At 47.7% G+C, this 17,207-nt stretch overlaps 1 protein-coding gene across 3 annotated transcripts in view; it reads right to left on the bottom strand.

Annotated features, from left to right (window-relative positions):
- Positions 1 to 16,706, bottom strand: part of ASCC2 (activating signal cointegrator 1 complex subunit 2) — a 41,153-nt gene extending 24,447 nt beyond the window's left edge. Inside the window, exons 1-6 of one of the 3 annotated variants that reach the window (XM_003365458.5) lie at positions 16,514 to 16,687; positions 12,412 to 12,509; positions 6,767 to 6,925; positions 6,227 to 6,397; positions 4,930 to 5,059; positions 428 to 495 (exon numbers count right to left, since the gene is read on the bottom strand). In XM_003365458.5, the coding sequence (XP_003365506.3) occupies positions 428 to 495; positions 4,930 to 5,059; positions 6,227 to 6,397; positions 6,767 to 6,925; positions 12,412 to 12,492 (609 nt within the window). In that variant the 5' untranslated portion in view covers positions 12,493 to 12,509; positions 16,514 to 16,687. Of the gene's footprint in view, positions 1 to 427; positions 496 to 4,929; positions 5,060 to 6,226; positions 6,398 to 6,766; positions 6,926 to 12,411; positions 12,510 to 16,513 lie in introns of all 3 variants that reach the window. The other 2 variants (XM_005612452.4, XM_070275291.1) reach the window with 2 other exon arrangements.
- Positions 16,707 to 17,207: the final 501 nt, after the last annotated feature.

The following is a 17,207-nucleotide window of genomic DNA, read 5'->3' as shown; positions in this document are numbered from 1 at the left end:
TGAAGAGTGGATAACTCTGGGTGGTGGGATTATGGAGAAATATTAATCTCCCTCTGTTTTCTTCTATTTTCCAAATTTTCTACAATGAGCATTATTATTTTGTAAAATGATTTTATAAAACTTTAAAGCTCTTATTTGAGAAACACAGGTCTCTTAGAGGGGTATCCCAAGACGGCTGTTGGCAAACAACACAAAATTCACGCCTAGCTGTTTTTGTATGAGTGCTGGGCAGCCCTTAGATTTCAGTCCTGTTCAAGAGAATAAAAGAATTCGAAGGGGTGTGGTCAGGGGTAGGACACAGAGACAGTCTGGGTTTGGAGCCAAAGTGGGGTGGGGAATAAACATCTCTCCAGAGGAACCCCATCAGGGAGGGAGGGGGTCTGCCTCCCTGGCTCCCCCTCCCCTGCGCAAGGCTGAGAGCTGTTACCTGAAGGATGGTGGGCATGGTTTCATCCAGGTCATTATAGTAACTTGGCTGCTGGAGAAAGATGTTTCCTGAAAAGAGAAGAGAAAGGTAGGAATTGGGAAAAGAGGGTGGGGGTGGAGAGGACACATTACAAATGGTTGCCAGCATGCTCTGTGACCTTTCTCCTCTTTCCTAAGCCTGTCTGCACCAGAGCAGTCCTGGCCCCAGGCCCTGCTGGCACAGAGCTTTGGCCCAGCCTAGAAACTTCCCCAGGGTGGGGGAGGGACCTTGCTCAGTACAATTTAACCTTTTAAGCACCTTGGCCTAGTGAATTACATAAAAGACCTGCCCTGATCAAACCAGCTCGCCCTGACATCCCCAGGGAGTGATCACACGTGGGCACCGTGCCTCGTATGACAGCATTAGCTTTGGAAGTGGGAGTTAGTCATCCAGGAAAATTAGGAGATATGATCTCTTTGCTCAAGAAACCTGGATACTACAATCCAGGATTCTTGCCAGGCCATGCCTCCAATAATGTGAGGAGACTCTAGGGAGAAATTTATCTGGAAATTCTCTTACCCTCTGCTTTTGAATATGCTAGCCATACTAACCCACCCTGCTCCAAGGTGAGAGGCCTGAGAGAGACCTGCAGAAAGGTCTGCCACACATTTGTGGCTGTACCTATAAAACGAAGCTCCTCTCCAAGTGTTTACTATCCTCCAAGTGCTGCCGCTGAGTGTGTAGGCTAGAGCATATGGTAACTGGAACAGAAACCAAGTGTTCCAGTGGCGGCCCAAATGGCGAGGGAGGAAGGGGGAATCACAGCCAGCTGGGGGACAGGATGATGCGAAATGCCAATGCCCTTAAGAAGAGGCCTGGCTTCTTCATCCCACTATATTCCCAGCATCTAAGGCCGGCTGGGTGTCAGGATGTTCTGAATTCTGGGGGCCCTCTGTCTTTGGGCAGGTCTGTCCTTGGTTTCCTTAATGAAAACCCTGCAACCCCTGCCCTATCCCAGAGGATTTGAAAATGAAGGAGATCAAAGGCCAGATGGGGCTGGGTGAGTAAGCAAGTCACTAGGTGGCTGGACTTTCCATAAACTCTTTCTTAGATGCCACTTCATTCCTTGATTCCAGAAAGCTGAGCACCTCCCACCTCTAGGTGGGCAGTGATCCCTCAACCTGTGAAGGTACTCCCTGACCATCTGCGCCCACCTCCTACTCCCGACAGGCAGGGAGTGACTGAGCTGTTTCCCTGCCAACCTCTGCTCTTCCTCGTAAAACCCTCCTATCGGAATCCTCAAGGTCAAGTCCAAACTCTTGACCATGGCACAAAGGGCCCCGTGAGATCTGGCCCCTGCTGGCATCTCTGGCCACCCTCTCCCCATTCCCAGAATTGCATTCCTCTCTTGCACCATCCTCAACCTCAGAGAACAAGCCCTGTCCCCTTCCTCTGCGGCCTCCACCATAAGGCAAGTGTCACCTCCTCCTGACCTAGGCATCAGAAGCAGGTCTCCCCTCAACAACTCCCAGGGCCACACCATGCTCCCCACAGCACCCTGACCACCTGGCAGCGGGAGGCACTCTCACCATCCTTCCAATGCTTAAGTCTGAGTAACAGGGATGTTTTACAGGCATCAGAATAGATCACATTTCACAATCTACCCTTGGGATCTTCTAAGTCCCTTTCCTCTCCTTTATCTGATTTCAATGACAGTGAAGATCTGACTTTTGATCTCTTAAAAAAATAATTGAAAGGTAAGGGACAGCAAAGGCATCCTTTGAAATGTCCCTCCTCCAACTAAAGCAGTTCAGAAGCCCAGAGTGAAAGGAAGGTATTGCCAACAGATCCGTGTAGTCCTCGATAGGGTCAACTCAGTGTACTCCTGCTTTGGCAAAGCAGCTCCCAGGGAGTCTAACTGAATGGCCCTGCTTTCAAAATTACACTTGCTGATTCATAATACCAGCCTTGAAGTTTAAAAAAAAGTGGGGGCAAGGGGGCGGGATAAGGACTGGGCTTCTGCCCAAAGAACCATCGACCAGTTTCCTTGCTCCCTCCTTCCCTCCCTTGTCAACCCTCTTCCAGCTGGTCTGTTCTGCTCAAGAGTTTCTGTGGTAGAGAAAGTGGAGGCTGCCCCTTGTTCTGCCTCCTGCTCAAGAGTTGGAAAGGCCCCTTCTCCACACCCACCCCAACACACACACACACACCCTAACACACACACACACACACACACACACACAATGAAGGGGCTCCTAACGCCTGGTCCTGCCCTCGTTTCTGTTAACCATCCTCTAAGAGCCAAAGAAAGGGCTCTTCTTAATAAGCCAGTTGAGGGTTCTCAATCTGGGAATGAGAACATTCTAATACACCTCAAAATCTATGAGGGAGTATGTTTTTCTGGAGACAAGCTTTCATCTGATTCTCAAAAGAGTCAGTGACCCAAAAGCTTCAGAACCCCGGCAGCAGGCAGAGCTTTCTCGCTCCACCCTCGCCCTCAGGGAACTGCGTCATCTCCCCTGGGATGCTCACAGCCATCTTACACCCAACAGATCTAACACTGACCTTGCCTCTACTCACAGCCCACTCCCTCCACCTCTTGAAGGCCCTTTTTCTGCAACCAGCAGAACTGTTAAGACTTCTCCCTCCACCTGAACCCACTAAGCCCTGCTTTATTCTGCTTCCCTGATGTCCTTTTCCACCCCAGCAGCCCAACCAAGCTTTCATCTTCAAACCCACACCGAAGCGCTAGCTTCCTACATGGCCTCCTGCCTCCACCATCCCCACCAGAGTGTCGCCAGGTTAACTTTGTTACCAGATGGCTCCTTGACCTGCTCCAAGCTCCTAGAGGCTCCCATGGCCTCATCACCATAAGAGCTCCTACCTACCAAGTGCCTTAAATGTGCCGGGCACCATGCTGAGCACCACCTCATATTCAACCCCACAACTATCCTACAATGTAGGTATATCATTAGTCTTCCCACTCTTCAGATGAGAAAACTGAGGCTCAGAGTGGCTAACTGACTTGGTCAAAGTGCCATAGCCAGGAATAGACCTGGGTGTGAAGTGGGCAGTTCAGCTCTAAGGCCCACCTTCCTAGCCACAAGCCATGCCGCTCCCCAAGTGCTGAAGCCTGGCCTGGCTCCCTGATCTGGCCCCAGCTTCCCCTTCCTGTCTCCTGTGGCTGCCCTCCTGGAATGTTCTGCTCTAACCAAACTGGCCTAATAATTGTTTCTCTAGCTAATCATGCCTGGTGTTGCTCACTCACCCCATCTTCTCAGTCTACAGTAAAATTACTAAGAGTCTTTCCCTGGGAAAATAAATTAACTGATAATCAGGCAATAATTAGATCGGAATGAGAAACCAGAGGTGGTTCCAACAAAAAGGCTGGATGTGAAATTTCATATACATTATGCTCTAATATGCTTTTTAAAAATACACACAGAAAAGACAGAAGGAAGTAATCACCAAATAACTATCTCTGGGAGCAGGAATTTGGTAATTGCTTTCCTGCTTCTTCATACTTTAACTTCTTCCAAAATTTTCTTAATTAACATATATTACCTTTATTATTGGGAAATTTAAAAAAAAGGAAAGAAGGAAGGAAATCGTTTCAAGAGATAATCCAGCTTTGTAACTGGTTGTTTGGAAGACTGTGTCCTATAATCTCAGGGCGAGGAAGGCCGGTAGGGGTGTTCAGGGTGAGCACCTCTCCATTCCAGAATGCCATGAGCTGCGAGTCGAAGAAGACTCCACTGGGGTGTTGTTCCCTCTGTGAGACCCCAACAAAGCTTCCGTCTCTGAATGGACCTTCCAGCACTGACAGGATCCTACTGCTGACATCCATTCCTTTCACAACCCAAAAGAGTCCTCTCTGAACTCTGCCCCCATCTGTTCTCAGCCACAATGCAAATCATGACATTTTTAAGGTAGCCCCATTATCCCTGAAGCAGGGAGTGGCAAAGAACAAGAGCTTGAGAGTCAGGCCTACGTGGACATAAGTCCCAGCTTGGCCACTTATTAGTCATGGTCTCTCAGGCAAACCTCTCACCTTTTAACGTCAGTTTCTTTATCTGTAAATAGGGATGAGGATAGCATTTATGTCAGAGGGCTGCTGTGAGGATCAATTGAGATAACACATGAGGAATGCTCAGCAGAGGGCCAGGCCCCCAGCAAGCACTCAAATAAAGGTTAGTTCTCACTGCTCTTCTTACTCTTGTGGCCAAAGCAAACGTCCCTACCTCATGTGTCGCCAGGACATGTCCCCATGTGTCAACCGTTTGACACATGGCCTCATACTAAGACTTCAAAGTCCTTGAATAACCATGCGGTATACATTTTTGTCTCCACTCCTCCATCACCACCTAGTCACTTCTTTCAGAGTTGACACACCTTATCTGTTAAGTCATTTCCAAGCACCACCCGCCACTGCTGCTCTGAATCCCCCTGCGCTCAGGCATCTGCCTGTGGAACGTCTAGTTTGGGGCTGTCTCTGTGCATCCCCTGAGGATCCACGCCCTACACACCTATCATCTTCTGGAGCAGCGGTGAGTTGCCTTTTCCAAAGAGAACGCAGAGGTCCAGGATCTTTGGGATGTCAAACAGGAAGTTATTGTAGAGGATTTCTCCAAACGCGGAGGGGGAAATGAAATGCTCCTAAGGGACAGTGCAGAGAGAAAGGATGAGACACTTTCCGAGAGCACATGCATTGTAAAGTAATAGCAAACTCACGAAAAACAAACTTCAGGTCTGTCAACAGGGGACTGGCTAAGAAATGAAGGGCTGTCCACACTGTGGACATGTCTGAGCCTCAGCCACTGACCTGGAGCAAAGGCCAGTCTTCATTTTAATGTGAAAAGAAGCAAAAGCACACTATAAAATAGTCAGTTGGGGATTCATCCTAACATATTTATTGGTAATTTACCATGATGCCTGGGATTGCTTTAAAATACTCCAAAAAAGAAAACTCAGGAGCCAGCCCTGATGGTCTAGTGGTTTAAGTTCCATGCTCTCCACTCCAGAAGCCTGGGTTCATTTCCTGGTCATAGAACCACACCACCTGTCAGTTGCCATGCAGTGGTGGCAGCTCACAGAAAAGAAGTAGAAGGAGTTACAACTAGGATATACAACCATGCACTGGGGCTTTGGGGAGAAGAAAAAAAAACTCAGGAAGAAAGGGAAAACAAGATCAGCAAAATGTTGATAATTGTTGAAGCTAGGTGATGGGTACATGGGATTCATTTTATTTTTGTGTATATTTGAAAAATTGCATACTAAAAAAGTAAAAAACAAAAAAGCAAGATCCTGTATTTTAAATACATACACACACACTATTGAAAGGAAAAAAAAATTCCCTGAAGCAACATCACCTTAACAGTGGTTATTTGGGGGCGGTGATTTGTGGGCGACCTTCTCTATCTATAAAATATTTCTGTAATGTTTGAATTGTTTAGAGGCAGTATTATTATATTTAAAATCACAAATAAGAAACAGTAAAGGTTTTTAGAAAGTACATACAAGTTCCTTTAAAAAATCGGAATTAATGTTTTCACACTCTGACGCACGAGAAAAGGCACAGTCATGCGTCAACTGGCAAAGGGCCCTCGGCTCCCATTGATGAAAACACTGGGCGTAACGCAGACCGACTCGGTGAATTAGAGAATAAGGAGGTGACACAGATTTCTTCCCCAACGGTGGGAAGAGAGGTGGAGGGAGACAAAGAGGAAACTCAATACTTCCAGAGCCTTCCTTCCCAGGGGCAGAGAGTCCAGCACAGAGGTGTTGGGTGTCGGGTGTCGACCTGTCACAGGATCAGGGGCTTACTTTGGATTCCTTGTGAGTAGACATGCGGAGGAAGGTGAGAAAAACACTTCGGTGGAGGCGCTTCTGCATGTCAACAACCTCAGGGGCCGGGGCCACCCACTCGTCGAACTTTCGGGGGACATAGCGCAGGTAGGAGTCCAGGCACTTCTGCAGGGTCTCATCAAAGATAACCTAAGCCAAGTGACACAGGAAAGCGAGGATTTGTCACTGAGGCTCAAGGGCATGTGGGTGGACTGCACAGGGGCTCGTGGCCCATCAACCCTGGCCTATGGCAAACATTCCAACCCCAAGGGACCAAGGAGGTAGGCATGAAGCAAGGGCTAAACACAAGTTTCTAAAAATGACATGTTGGAAGGCGTTGTGTAAACATCATTAAGATTGTGATACAATACAGAGCAATCCAAACCATAATTTGCTGTTAAGGATCCAGTGTAAGAAGTAGAGAAAAAAGCATCTCCTAGGGGGAGAAAAACAACAACAGCAACCAACCAATGGCATGTCATGTGCTTTGTCTAAGCGTTAATTTTGATAGAATGTTACCTGGCACCAGAATTTATCGTGAGGCAAGGCCAGGAGCCAGTCGAGGTCATTGGCTACGAAGGTGGCGCGTTCCAGGTACTCCTCCACTAGGGCGGGAATGTTGTCTTTAGGGGGCGGTTTGTATAACACAAAATACCGGTCTGCCTTCTGCTCTGGGTGCTACGGATCCAAAAACCACGTGTTAACGTGGCAAAGGTTAGTCAGCAAGGGCCCATCTGCCAACCCACAGCAATGACAACACTTGGCTGTTCCAACCGGTGACCCTCCAAGGAGCTTTGAAGCATAAAGAACCAAGTGTCTCTAACAAAGGGGGCTTGGTTGCATCCAGGGAACACTAGGTGGGCATTAAAAACCATGTTTTTTGGAGACTATTTAATGACACGGGGAAAGGTTAAGGGAAGAAAGAGCAGGATACAAACCTCTCTATTTAGTAAAATCAGTTTTTAGATTTTTTTCAAAAGTACATATATTTAATACATTCATACTCTGGTATAGGTTAAAAAAAAAGTGGGGAGAGGACAACACCACAAAGCTAATAGTCGTTATCTCTGGTGGGGGGGATTATGACTTGAATGTATTTTCCAATTTTTAAAAAATGAACATGTATTTACTTTTTAAATTATTTTTTAATTATACAAATGAGACATAAGCATCTTTTCTTTCAAAAATTTTCAATACTACAGAGAAGGTGAGTCACCTGGGACCACACTCCCAGTACCCGTGTCCTCCCAGAGGTAACCACACACCATCTGGTGAGTGTCTTCGCAGACCCTTTCTAGGCATTTATGTTAAAATATACCCATATAAGTATTTGCTTAGATCTGTTTTCATCTTTCCTATACAAATACTATCATGCCGTACGTATCATTGTGCTACATCCTTTTTATAATGAGAAAAAAACTTCAGTAATTTTTTTTTAAAGAAAAGATGCTAATCAAGTCATTGCAGGGCTCGGCTGAAAATCACAAGTTCTCTCTTGCAACCCTTACCTTGCCATGAACAAACCTTACTTTGTTCACCATAGACGATGAGCTCAGTTTTCTCCTCTGCCTACATAAGGGCTGCTTTCTCCAGGGGAAGTGGTAATAGGAGGAAGGCCAGGCAATGTCTCAGCTGTTATCAACCACAACTCACCCACTTCCAGGTCTGTGAGTCCAGGCAGAATAGGAAAATCACCACTGATTGCTCAGTCTCCTCGAGAACCACTTATGCCTCCCTCCTGCCTTATGCAAGTTTTCACACTGTAGAGTCTTTGAATTCCACAAGGATTCCTCGGGGCCCACCTATCAGGTGGGTCTTCAGGACCCCTCCCATTTAAGTCAGAATTTATACAGTGGGGTTCCAGGTACAAATCTTTCGAAAAAGGTATCCTGCTGACTGAAACAAGTTCAAACTACTCTCCAGGGCCTAAATTCATCTTTGTTTCCAAGCTCCCGACCCTCCTCTCTGTTGATACCTCACCTCTTAGGTCACTTCTTAAGCCAGGCTACTCACTGCTTCCCACTCCCCCCAACAGACACACACACACACACACACACATATAGCCCTCAGTTTCTACCTTCCTTGCAATCCTACAAACATGTGCTGGCACTCCACTGTGCCTGGTGTGGTGGGGCACGTGAAGAAAGCTTCTGCGTGCTCAACAGAGCCCATGCTCCACAGGGGAAGACGTACATCTAAGCCATCAAGTGAGCACAAAACAGAGGAAGTGACAGCTCAAACCTGGCAGAGGGACCATGGGAGTACAAGAGGCGATTAACTATACCTAGAGGACAAGGGATGGCTTCACAGGGCAGGCAGCATCCGAGTAGGCCCTGGAGGATGAGGATTTTTAGATGGAAGAAACAGTATTTTTATGGAAGCATAAAAATGGGCCATAAAACAAAGGGCACAGATTGCACTGGGCGGTGGGAGATGGATTTGGAGAGAGAATGTTGGAATGATGATAATAAAAGCCACCATTTAGCAAGGACCCGCCCTGTGCTGCTGCCAAGTGGGCATGTTTCCATTTCTTTTTTACCTACAACAACTATTTAAAAGGGAGAAGGAAACAAAGACTCAGTAAGGTTCAGGAACTTTACCAAGGTCACATGCCTAAGGAGGCCAACTGAGGCAGTATTTGAACCAACGCTTACACTGCAGACCTACTAAATGATCTATGGTACCTATGTGCCATCCTGGTCTCACTGCTTGTCCTTCTCACCCCAGCTCTGACCTCACCTCCTCCAGGAAGTCTCCCCAACTCCCACCCATGACTGGGTTAGGGTTCACCTGGGCTCCATCAGCACTTGCCCTCCATGCTTTCCTGATTGCAGCACCAGCATCAAAAAGGCTTTCAGATCAGTGGATGCTGCGGATGGGGAGAGAATAAGGAATGGACTATAGAGGGGCACAAGGAAATTTTGGGGAGTGGTAGAAACGTTCATTATCTTGGTTATGGTTACAGCTTTGTCGGTGTATGCAGATGTCAAAACCAATCAAGTTGTATACTTTGAATATATGCAGTTTATTGTCCTTCAATGACATCCCAATAAACTTACATAAAAAGGGAGGGCCTGCCTTCTCTGTGTCCCCCACTCGCCTGTAGGTCTCTGGAGGCCGTCTGAGCCTTGCTCACCGCAGCACTCCCAGTCTCTAGAACAGTGCCTGGAGTCGAGCAGACTGTCCACATACCTTTGCTAGCTGGACAAGGGAATGAATGGAGGTAATGAAGGACCTTGAAAGCCAAGCTCAAGCTCAACAGCGGGGAGTTTATTCTGTAGGTAATGGGGGGTCACAAAAGACTTCAGAGCAGGGAGCAGCAGGCCCCACTTGTATCTTCCACCCTTCAAGCCTGGCCTAGGTCCCACTTGCTCTGTGAAGCTTTCTAAACATTCTCTACCCACCAAACTTCTATTTATCTTGATAAGAAACCACTATGCACTGTTCTCCCAATGTTCCACTTATATGAGTCTTCTCTTCCTCACGAGCTCATTCACCATTCTAGCCCAAGACTTTATTTCTTTCGATCTTCAATAGCACTAAGTATGTGCTGTGCACACAGTAGCTCCTCAAGAAACATTAGCTCCACCTAGCACTCTGCTAAGGCAGTGTGGTAGCTGTCCCTTGGCTAGAGATCTTCTTGTCCCAAGTTGGGACTTGAGACAAATATATGGTGGGTAGAACTCTCAGAACAATCAATCTTTCAGGAGCTTCCAGCGGCCTGCGGGGTAACACCCTTCAGCACAGCCAGCAAGGCCCCTCCTCAATCAGGCAGCCATCTTCCTCAGCTTGTCCCTCTTCCCATCTTACCCCCATTCAATGCTTCTGTTGCAGCTACTGTTGTCATCACTATCATGACTGAGTACTTATTATCTTCTAGGCACAGTGCTAATTCACAGACGTCTCATTTAATCCTCATGACCACCCCACAAAGCTGTTCTGTTATTACCCGTCTGGGATCCTGAGGCTTAGAGAGGTTAAGAAACTTGCCCAAAGACATTCAGCCAAGTTTGTGTGAGGTTTAACACAAAGCCTGTGCTCCTTAACTCTGTGATACTGCTTCCACCCCGGGTGACTGGTGGTCGGTGTAGGAGTCAGGCTCTCTCAAGACTCCAGGCCAGCATACTTGGATCCTCCTGCCAGGTCCACCTCTCTTGCATTGCTCTGCCCGGCTAGTGCTTATTCTCCCTTCAATACTCAGTTCAGGATCCACCTCCTTCAGGAAGTCTTCCCTGGCTGCGCGTGCCCTCCCACAACCCCCAAGACCTCCCTGCCCCTATACACTCCTTTGGTCTGGATCAGCGGCCTGGGTTCTGGGCTCACATAGTAAGTAGCCTGGACTTCCTTCTATCACAACCCTGATCACACTGTAGAGAAGCTTCTGGTCTGCTTTTCTCTCAGACCATGGGCCCCTCAAGGGTAGGAACTACGTCTTCTCTCTTTGTAGCTCCAGCACCTGGCACAAGGCCTGGCTGAGGTCCTTAATTCATTTACTAAATGTTTCCTGAGAGCCTACTACGTGTCTGGCACTGGGAAACCAGAGTGAAGGGACAGGACCAGGTCCCTGCTCTCACAGAGCCCACCATCTAGCAACCTAGGTGTTCAGTACAAGGGGAAGGACAGAGGAGGAAAATCAAACTCAACCTCTCAAGGAGCCAGTCTCCACCCATGCTGTCCAAGAGAGCTTTCTGTGATAACTGAACTGCTCTGGCAGTTACACCTGCACTGGCCAATACGGTAGGCACTCACCAGATGGGGCTGTTTTAATTTAAATTAACTAAAACTAAATTAAAAACCCAGGTATTTCCCCAGTCGAACTATTCACATTTCAAATGCTCAACCTCTACAGGTAGCAAATGGCTACCCTGTTGGAGAGAACAGTTTTAGATTTTCTGATAAATATTCTCCTTACATAAAAAGGTTATGTATGGGGCCGGCCCCACAGCCGAGTGGTTAAGCTCACACCCTCTACTTTGGAGGTCCAGGGTTCACCGGTTTGAATCCTGGGTGCAGACATGGCACTGCTCATCAAGCCATGCTGAGGCAGAGTCCCACATGCCACAACTAGAAGGACCCACAACTAAAAATATACAACTAGGTACCGGGGGACTTTGGAGAGAAAAAGGAAAAATAAAATCTTAAAAAAAAAAAAGGTATGTAACGAGAGGCTTTATAGCAGAAACGTTAAGGGTATGGGCTCCAGGGTCAGCCTAGCTGGGTTCCCTTCCTGGTTCCAATAATTTCCTAGTTCTGTGACCTTGAATTCTTGGTTTCCTCATCTATAAAATGGGGATAATTAAAATTCCTACTCATAGGACTGTGGTGTGGCTTAAACGAGATAATCCAGGTGAAGTGTTTAGAAAGGTTTTGGCCCAGAGCGAGTGCTCTATAAATGTTAAGTGCTATTATTAGAGAGTACTTAGGAAGTAATAGGAAGCCATCCAGAATGCAGGAAATAAAACACCAAGCTCTTGTTTCCCACGACTTTACTCGAGCCCCCAGAAAATACTTCCTCCCACCTTGTTCGAGTAAGCTCATATTCTTGGGAAAACCGCAAGTGGGTATGTGGACTCCAGTCCCCACGCCTGTCTCCTTCTTCAGCAGCCTGGCACCTCTCCGTGGCTCTAATCTCCCTCTGCAGCTGGTAATCGGCATGCTCACAGCCTCCTTATTTTTCAGTCTCACGAGCCCTGCTGAGTCTGTATGTGGCACTTCTAAGCCCGTTGAGATAAAAGACAGCCTGACCTCTGAAATCAGTGTTCCCTCCACAGTGTGGATAGCAGCTGAGATAGCTCTGAAAAGGGCCTACCTGAAACCTGAACACCTCCTGCAGGGTCAAATCCCCTATCCCAGCTTTGGCCTGGATCCATTTCTAGGCCAGCTCAGGCTGAGTCAGAACTGCCATTAGACTCTGATTCAAATTGAAATGCTTTGGGGGAAGGTGTGGGGTGGTGATATGGAAACTACTACTCAAATTCAAGCTGCTGCTTGGAAAGGAAACTTCTACACTGGGCCTGGAAGGAGCTAGTGGTGCCCCAGCTTCAGAATTACTGACCATGGCCCTCAGGTTATTCTTAAAACAGATAAAGAAGGAATTCACTTTTTGCTTCTGAAATTGCACAAATGATAATATCAGGCTGAACGGGTTCAAGGCACCGGCTCACCAGCGCTGGTGAAGTCCTCAGCTTTCCTGTCTTCAGGTCCTTGTGGGTGATCTGGAGTTGGTCCAGGGGCAGAGCTGGCATTGTGCTGTGTGACCCTCCTGAAAGGAATATGGGTGGGAAGAAGAGAGCAGATACATAGGCTCCTGGGGGCAGGGGCCTGCTCTGGGACTGATCCCAGAGCCAGGAGAGAAGCTTCAACCTCCGGCCTCAGGCTGTTCCTGATGCAGGCCTCGAATCCACACTGAAGTGACTTTTCTGCCTAAAGCAGGCATTCTCAGCTGAGGAGGAAAACACTCCCCAGGTGACTCCTGATATATCCCCATCCCCTTTGAGAATTACTGGCTAAAAGTCTCTAGATTATCTTTATCATGGCTCCAGCTCCACACCCTCCTTACCCTGTGAACTCTGTGAAGACAGCGCCCGAGTTCACCTTCTCTTGCTATTTTTCCCTTGACCAGCACAGGCCTGGTACAGAGGCAGCCTTGTCAAATGTTTGATGATCGAGTGAATATGAGAATAATCTTCTTATAACTCTAACCAAATTTTAAACCTTTTGAGGCTTGGGGCCATGGGCCTTTCCTCACTTGTAAAGGGTGTTAAGATTTTACAGCTTCTCTAGGCTTCAAGGAAGAAGGACATGGACGAACAGAAGGACCAGGGAAGATAAGAAAACTCATAGAAAGCTGCCATTGCAAGCTCCTTTCTACAGAGGCCCAAACCAGCCTCAGAGTCAGTGAGTGGCACACCCCACATCTCCTGTCTTCTCGTCTGCCATCCTTTTCACAATACCACTTGGCCTGACCCTCAGGAGGGGTATGCATATTGGCTGAATCATGGAACGGAAGTGAATTAGGCCCTCTAAAAACATGCCATAAAAGGCCAGCACAGTCTCAATGACAAACTGAAGACATATCAAGGCTGAGATGAGGAAATTGTCACCTCTTAGGCCCTCACAGATGAGTTGAGGGGCATGGTCAGCTATGAGTTTCACGGGTCATATATGTATATATGAGTGTCTGTGTCTCAGCTATCAGGCCCGGCCCTGGTATTAAGAAGACAGACTGATGAGGCAGGGTCTCTGCCCTGGGGGAGCTTACGGTCCAATAATAATAATGACAACAGCAGCAGGAGCAACATGCTTATCAGGTACTGCCGCTCTTCTAAGTGCTTTTCTCAGCATTAACTCACTTGACACACGTTAACTCGCTTTACATGTACTGATGCTCATAACAACTCTAAGGCTGGTTCTATTATTACTTCATTTTACCAATGAGGAAACAAAGGCTCAGAGAAAATAAGAAACTTGTCCAACGTGTCAGTTAGTAGTTGGTGAAGCAGGTTGGTTCGTATCCATTTGCTGCACCAAGTCTAGTGTAGATGAGTTTGTGTGGGGTGTGGCTGGCAGGAAAGCATCTCTAGAGGAGAGCCTTAAGGATCAGGAGAGCCTGAGTTGAGTTTTGATAGTGGAGACTGGCCAGGGAAGAGGGGTGCCCCAGAAAGACGGAACAGCAGGGGCAAAGGTAAGGAGGTGGGAACCAGATTGGTACACAGGGAATCTTGGTTCAGGAGCTGTTTTAAAGACTGTGAAGATATCCGTCTGAGAGGGGTGTAAAAAGAGAGAATCTGTCTGTCCAGTCCTCAAGGCCTGTTCCAGTTCTAGGATCTCAGTGGATCAGACACATGGTCCCTGCACACATGAGGTGGCCTGAAAAAACCTACAAGGCAAAGTAATGAAAGGGGTTTGGGATGAGTTTTCACCCTTCAGCTTTGCAAAATGTAGATAATATCCTCTGTTGCGTTTACATTATTTCTAATCAAGTTACTATCTTACTAGCCTCTCACAACAACCCAGTTAAGGGCGACAAGGATTATTACGCTCAGATGTCCAAAGAGGGGCTGTGATTTGCTCAGGGCAAATATATTAGTGGCCAAGTTGAAACTGAAGCCCTGCTCTTCTACCTTGGGAGCTGGGTCTCTTGTGCTGAACATGCTAAAAATGCTTCTTTCCTAACCCCCCAGCAATGCTGGGAGGGCAGTGAGAAACATCAGTGGTCTGCTAACCAGTGCAGAAGTCTAAATGACTCAGAGGCCCAGTTCTTTCCATGCTCACCTTCCAAAGACAGTAGTGGGAGTGTCCAGTGTGGGGATCTAGGGTGGGGAAAGAGTCATAAGGAGAGGGCAGCTCTCCACCCTTTAAATTCTAGGCCACAGAGTCCAGGCCTAGACAGGTAGAAACAGCACCTGCTTTCAGAAGAAATCCACTCCTATAAGCCAGAGCCTAGAAGGGCAGTTCAGACTCAGGCTGATGTGACGGTTGAAAGAGAGCTTTACAGTTCTGCAGCCTGGGTTCAAATGCTGGCTCCACCTTTTCCTACCCATGTTGAGACCTTGAGACAGTTCCTTAACCTCTATAAGCCTTGATTTCCTCATTTGTAAAATCAGGATGATAATAGTACATAATCTCTCAGGGTTCATGTGAGAAGTAATCAGTGCTAAGTGTTCAACATAATACTTAGCATAAAATAAGCACTCAATAAAGTTTAGTTGTTATTTAAGTCCCAATCATAGGCCAAGCACTTTGGGCTTCCTTATTTACTCAGCAAACACTGACTGAATACATTCTGGTTCCTGGGCATGTAAATGACTATCATTCAGTGTGGTTAGAGCTATAACAGGAGATTTCCAAAACAAGCACAGCAGAGAAAGGGAGGATGTCACAGAGAAAGTGACCTATAACCTGGATGTGGAAGGATAGAAGGAAAAGATGGGAAGGAAGGGCATTCCAAGCAAAGAGCAAGCATGAGCAAAGGTTCAGAGCCTGTGGCTTTGAAGGAAGGGGGAGGCATCTAGTAACATTGAAAACACAAAGTCAGGGAGAGGATGACAGAAGCGAGGAAAGAAGAGGTTGGATAGGAAAGAGGGGGCCAGTTTAAAAAGAGCCTCAATGCTATGCTAAAGATTTTGGCCTTTCATCTGAAGGCTGTGAGGAAGCATTTAAGGAGAGGAGAGAATGATCAGAAAGAGAAGACAATAACCTGGTGGCTGGAGACACCTTCTATGAACCACTGGAGAGCAAAGACTGCGTTAATCATCTCAGTTCTCCACTCAAAGATTTTTGAGCACCTACTATGTGCCAGGCACTGAAGCCCGGAGAATACTAAGATGGGCAAATAACAGACCTGGCCCTGCCCTTTATAGAACTTACAGTCTTCATGGGAAAGACAGATACTAATCAAACAGCCGTACAAACGACTAAAACTCAATACCATGATGTATGCTATGTAGGTAAGGCCCAGGGATTATCACAGCATTTAACAGACAGAACTGACATGAGGGAGGGAGGACGCCAAGGAGGATCTCAGTTTTCATCTAAAGTATGGGTAGAAGTTAACCGGGCAAAGACTAGAAAGATAAGGACAATGATCATGATGATGTCCGTGCCCATCACTGCATCCCCAGTGCCAAGCAAGGCAGCAGAAGCCAAAAGTTAGGAAAAGGCTGTCTTTAGAAGGGGAGCTCAGTGCAAGTACCAATCACAATATGGCCTGGGAGCATCCCCAGGACTACTGCTGCCTCAGTTTCTCTGGCTGTCATCACCTTTCTGGTCTCAATTCAGTATCACTCTCCTCAGAGACCTTCCCAGACTGCCCTATCTAAAGTATTCACTTCCCCGGTTACTATCATATCTTTATCTTGTGCATTTATTTGTCGTTGACTGTCTCCTCCCACTAGACTATACGTTCCCTGAGGGCAGGAGCTTTGTCTGTCTTGCTCTGTTTGTATGCCCCGTGCCTAGATCTGTACCTGGCACGTAGGAGACTCTAGACATGTTTGTTGAACGAATGAATGAACCCTGAGGAAACTGAAGCCCGGGGTGGGGGTGGGGGTGCGTGACTCGTCCAAGGTCACTCTGGTGCCGAGTCTCGAACCCAAAACTCCCTGTTTCAGCGACCTGGCCTTGGGGGGCGATTCATGGCACCTGGGACAGCGTAAGGCTCGGCCCCGCCGTGGAGGAGAGGAGGACTGAGGCCGCCAGAAGCACTGCCGCGGCTCCTCCCAGGCCCGCTGCCCCGCATCCGGCAGGGCCCAGCCACGCACTCACCTCGGCGGCTCCACTACCGGCGCTGAGCCGCCCCCGCCACCGCCGCCGCAGTCCACAGTGACAGCTCCCAGAGCGCCGGCACTTCCGGGGTCAAACGGCTATTCCGCAGGCGCAGACAGGAAGCTTCCGCCCGGCTCCGCCCCCGGCGCCAACTGCCGCCGGGAAGGAGGGCCCTGGGCTACGCCCCCAGCCCTAAGACTCCGCCCCCACAAGGAAAGGGGCTGGCCGTAACCACGCCCCCTGTCCCCATCTATCTTGGTCCCGCTTCAACGGCGAGGATGGAAAGTGGGCCAAGGGTGGGTTGTGATTCCACCTCTTGGAAAATCCAAGTATAATACACGGCTTCTCAGAATCCCAGACTTCCATCTCCTTCCTAATCTTCACAGTCGTCATTTTACAGATTTAATCCAGAGGAGTAGTTTTAACAAGTCAAAAGCGTAAACGTGATGTTGAGTGAAAGAAAGCAGACAAAGTAATACAGACTGCAATTTTGTTTATAGGAAGTTCTATAAAAGGCAAAACTAATGAGTGATGGTGGGGTTAGGATGGTGGTTATCTCTGTGGCTGGTGAATGAGAGGGGCCACAGTGAGGGTGGGGACATTCCCCGTCTTCATCTTAGAGTAGCTCCAAAGATGTATTCGCTTTAAATGTCATCAAACTGTACACCTGTGAGTTGTGCACTTTTCTGTACGT

The sequence above is a fragment of the Equus caballus genome, chromosome 8 (assembly GCF_041296265.1).
Source record: "Equus caballus isolate H_3958 breed thoroughbred chromosome 8, TB-T2T, whole genome shotgun sequence".
Classification (NCBI taxonomy): domain Eukaryota; kingdom Metazoa; phylum Chordata; class Mammalia; order Perissodactyla; family Equidae; genus Equus; species Equus caballus.
This window is presented reverse-complemented; position numbering and strand designations above follow the sequence as displayed.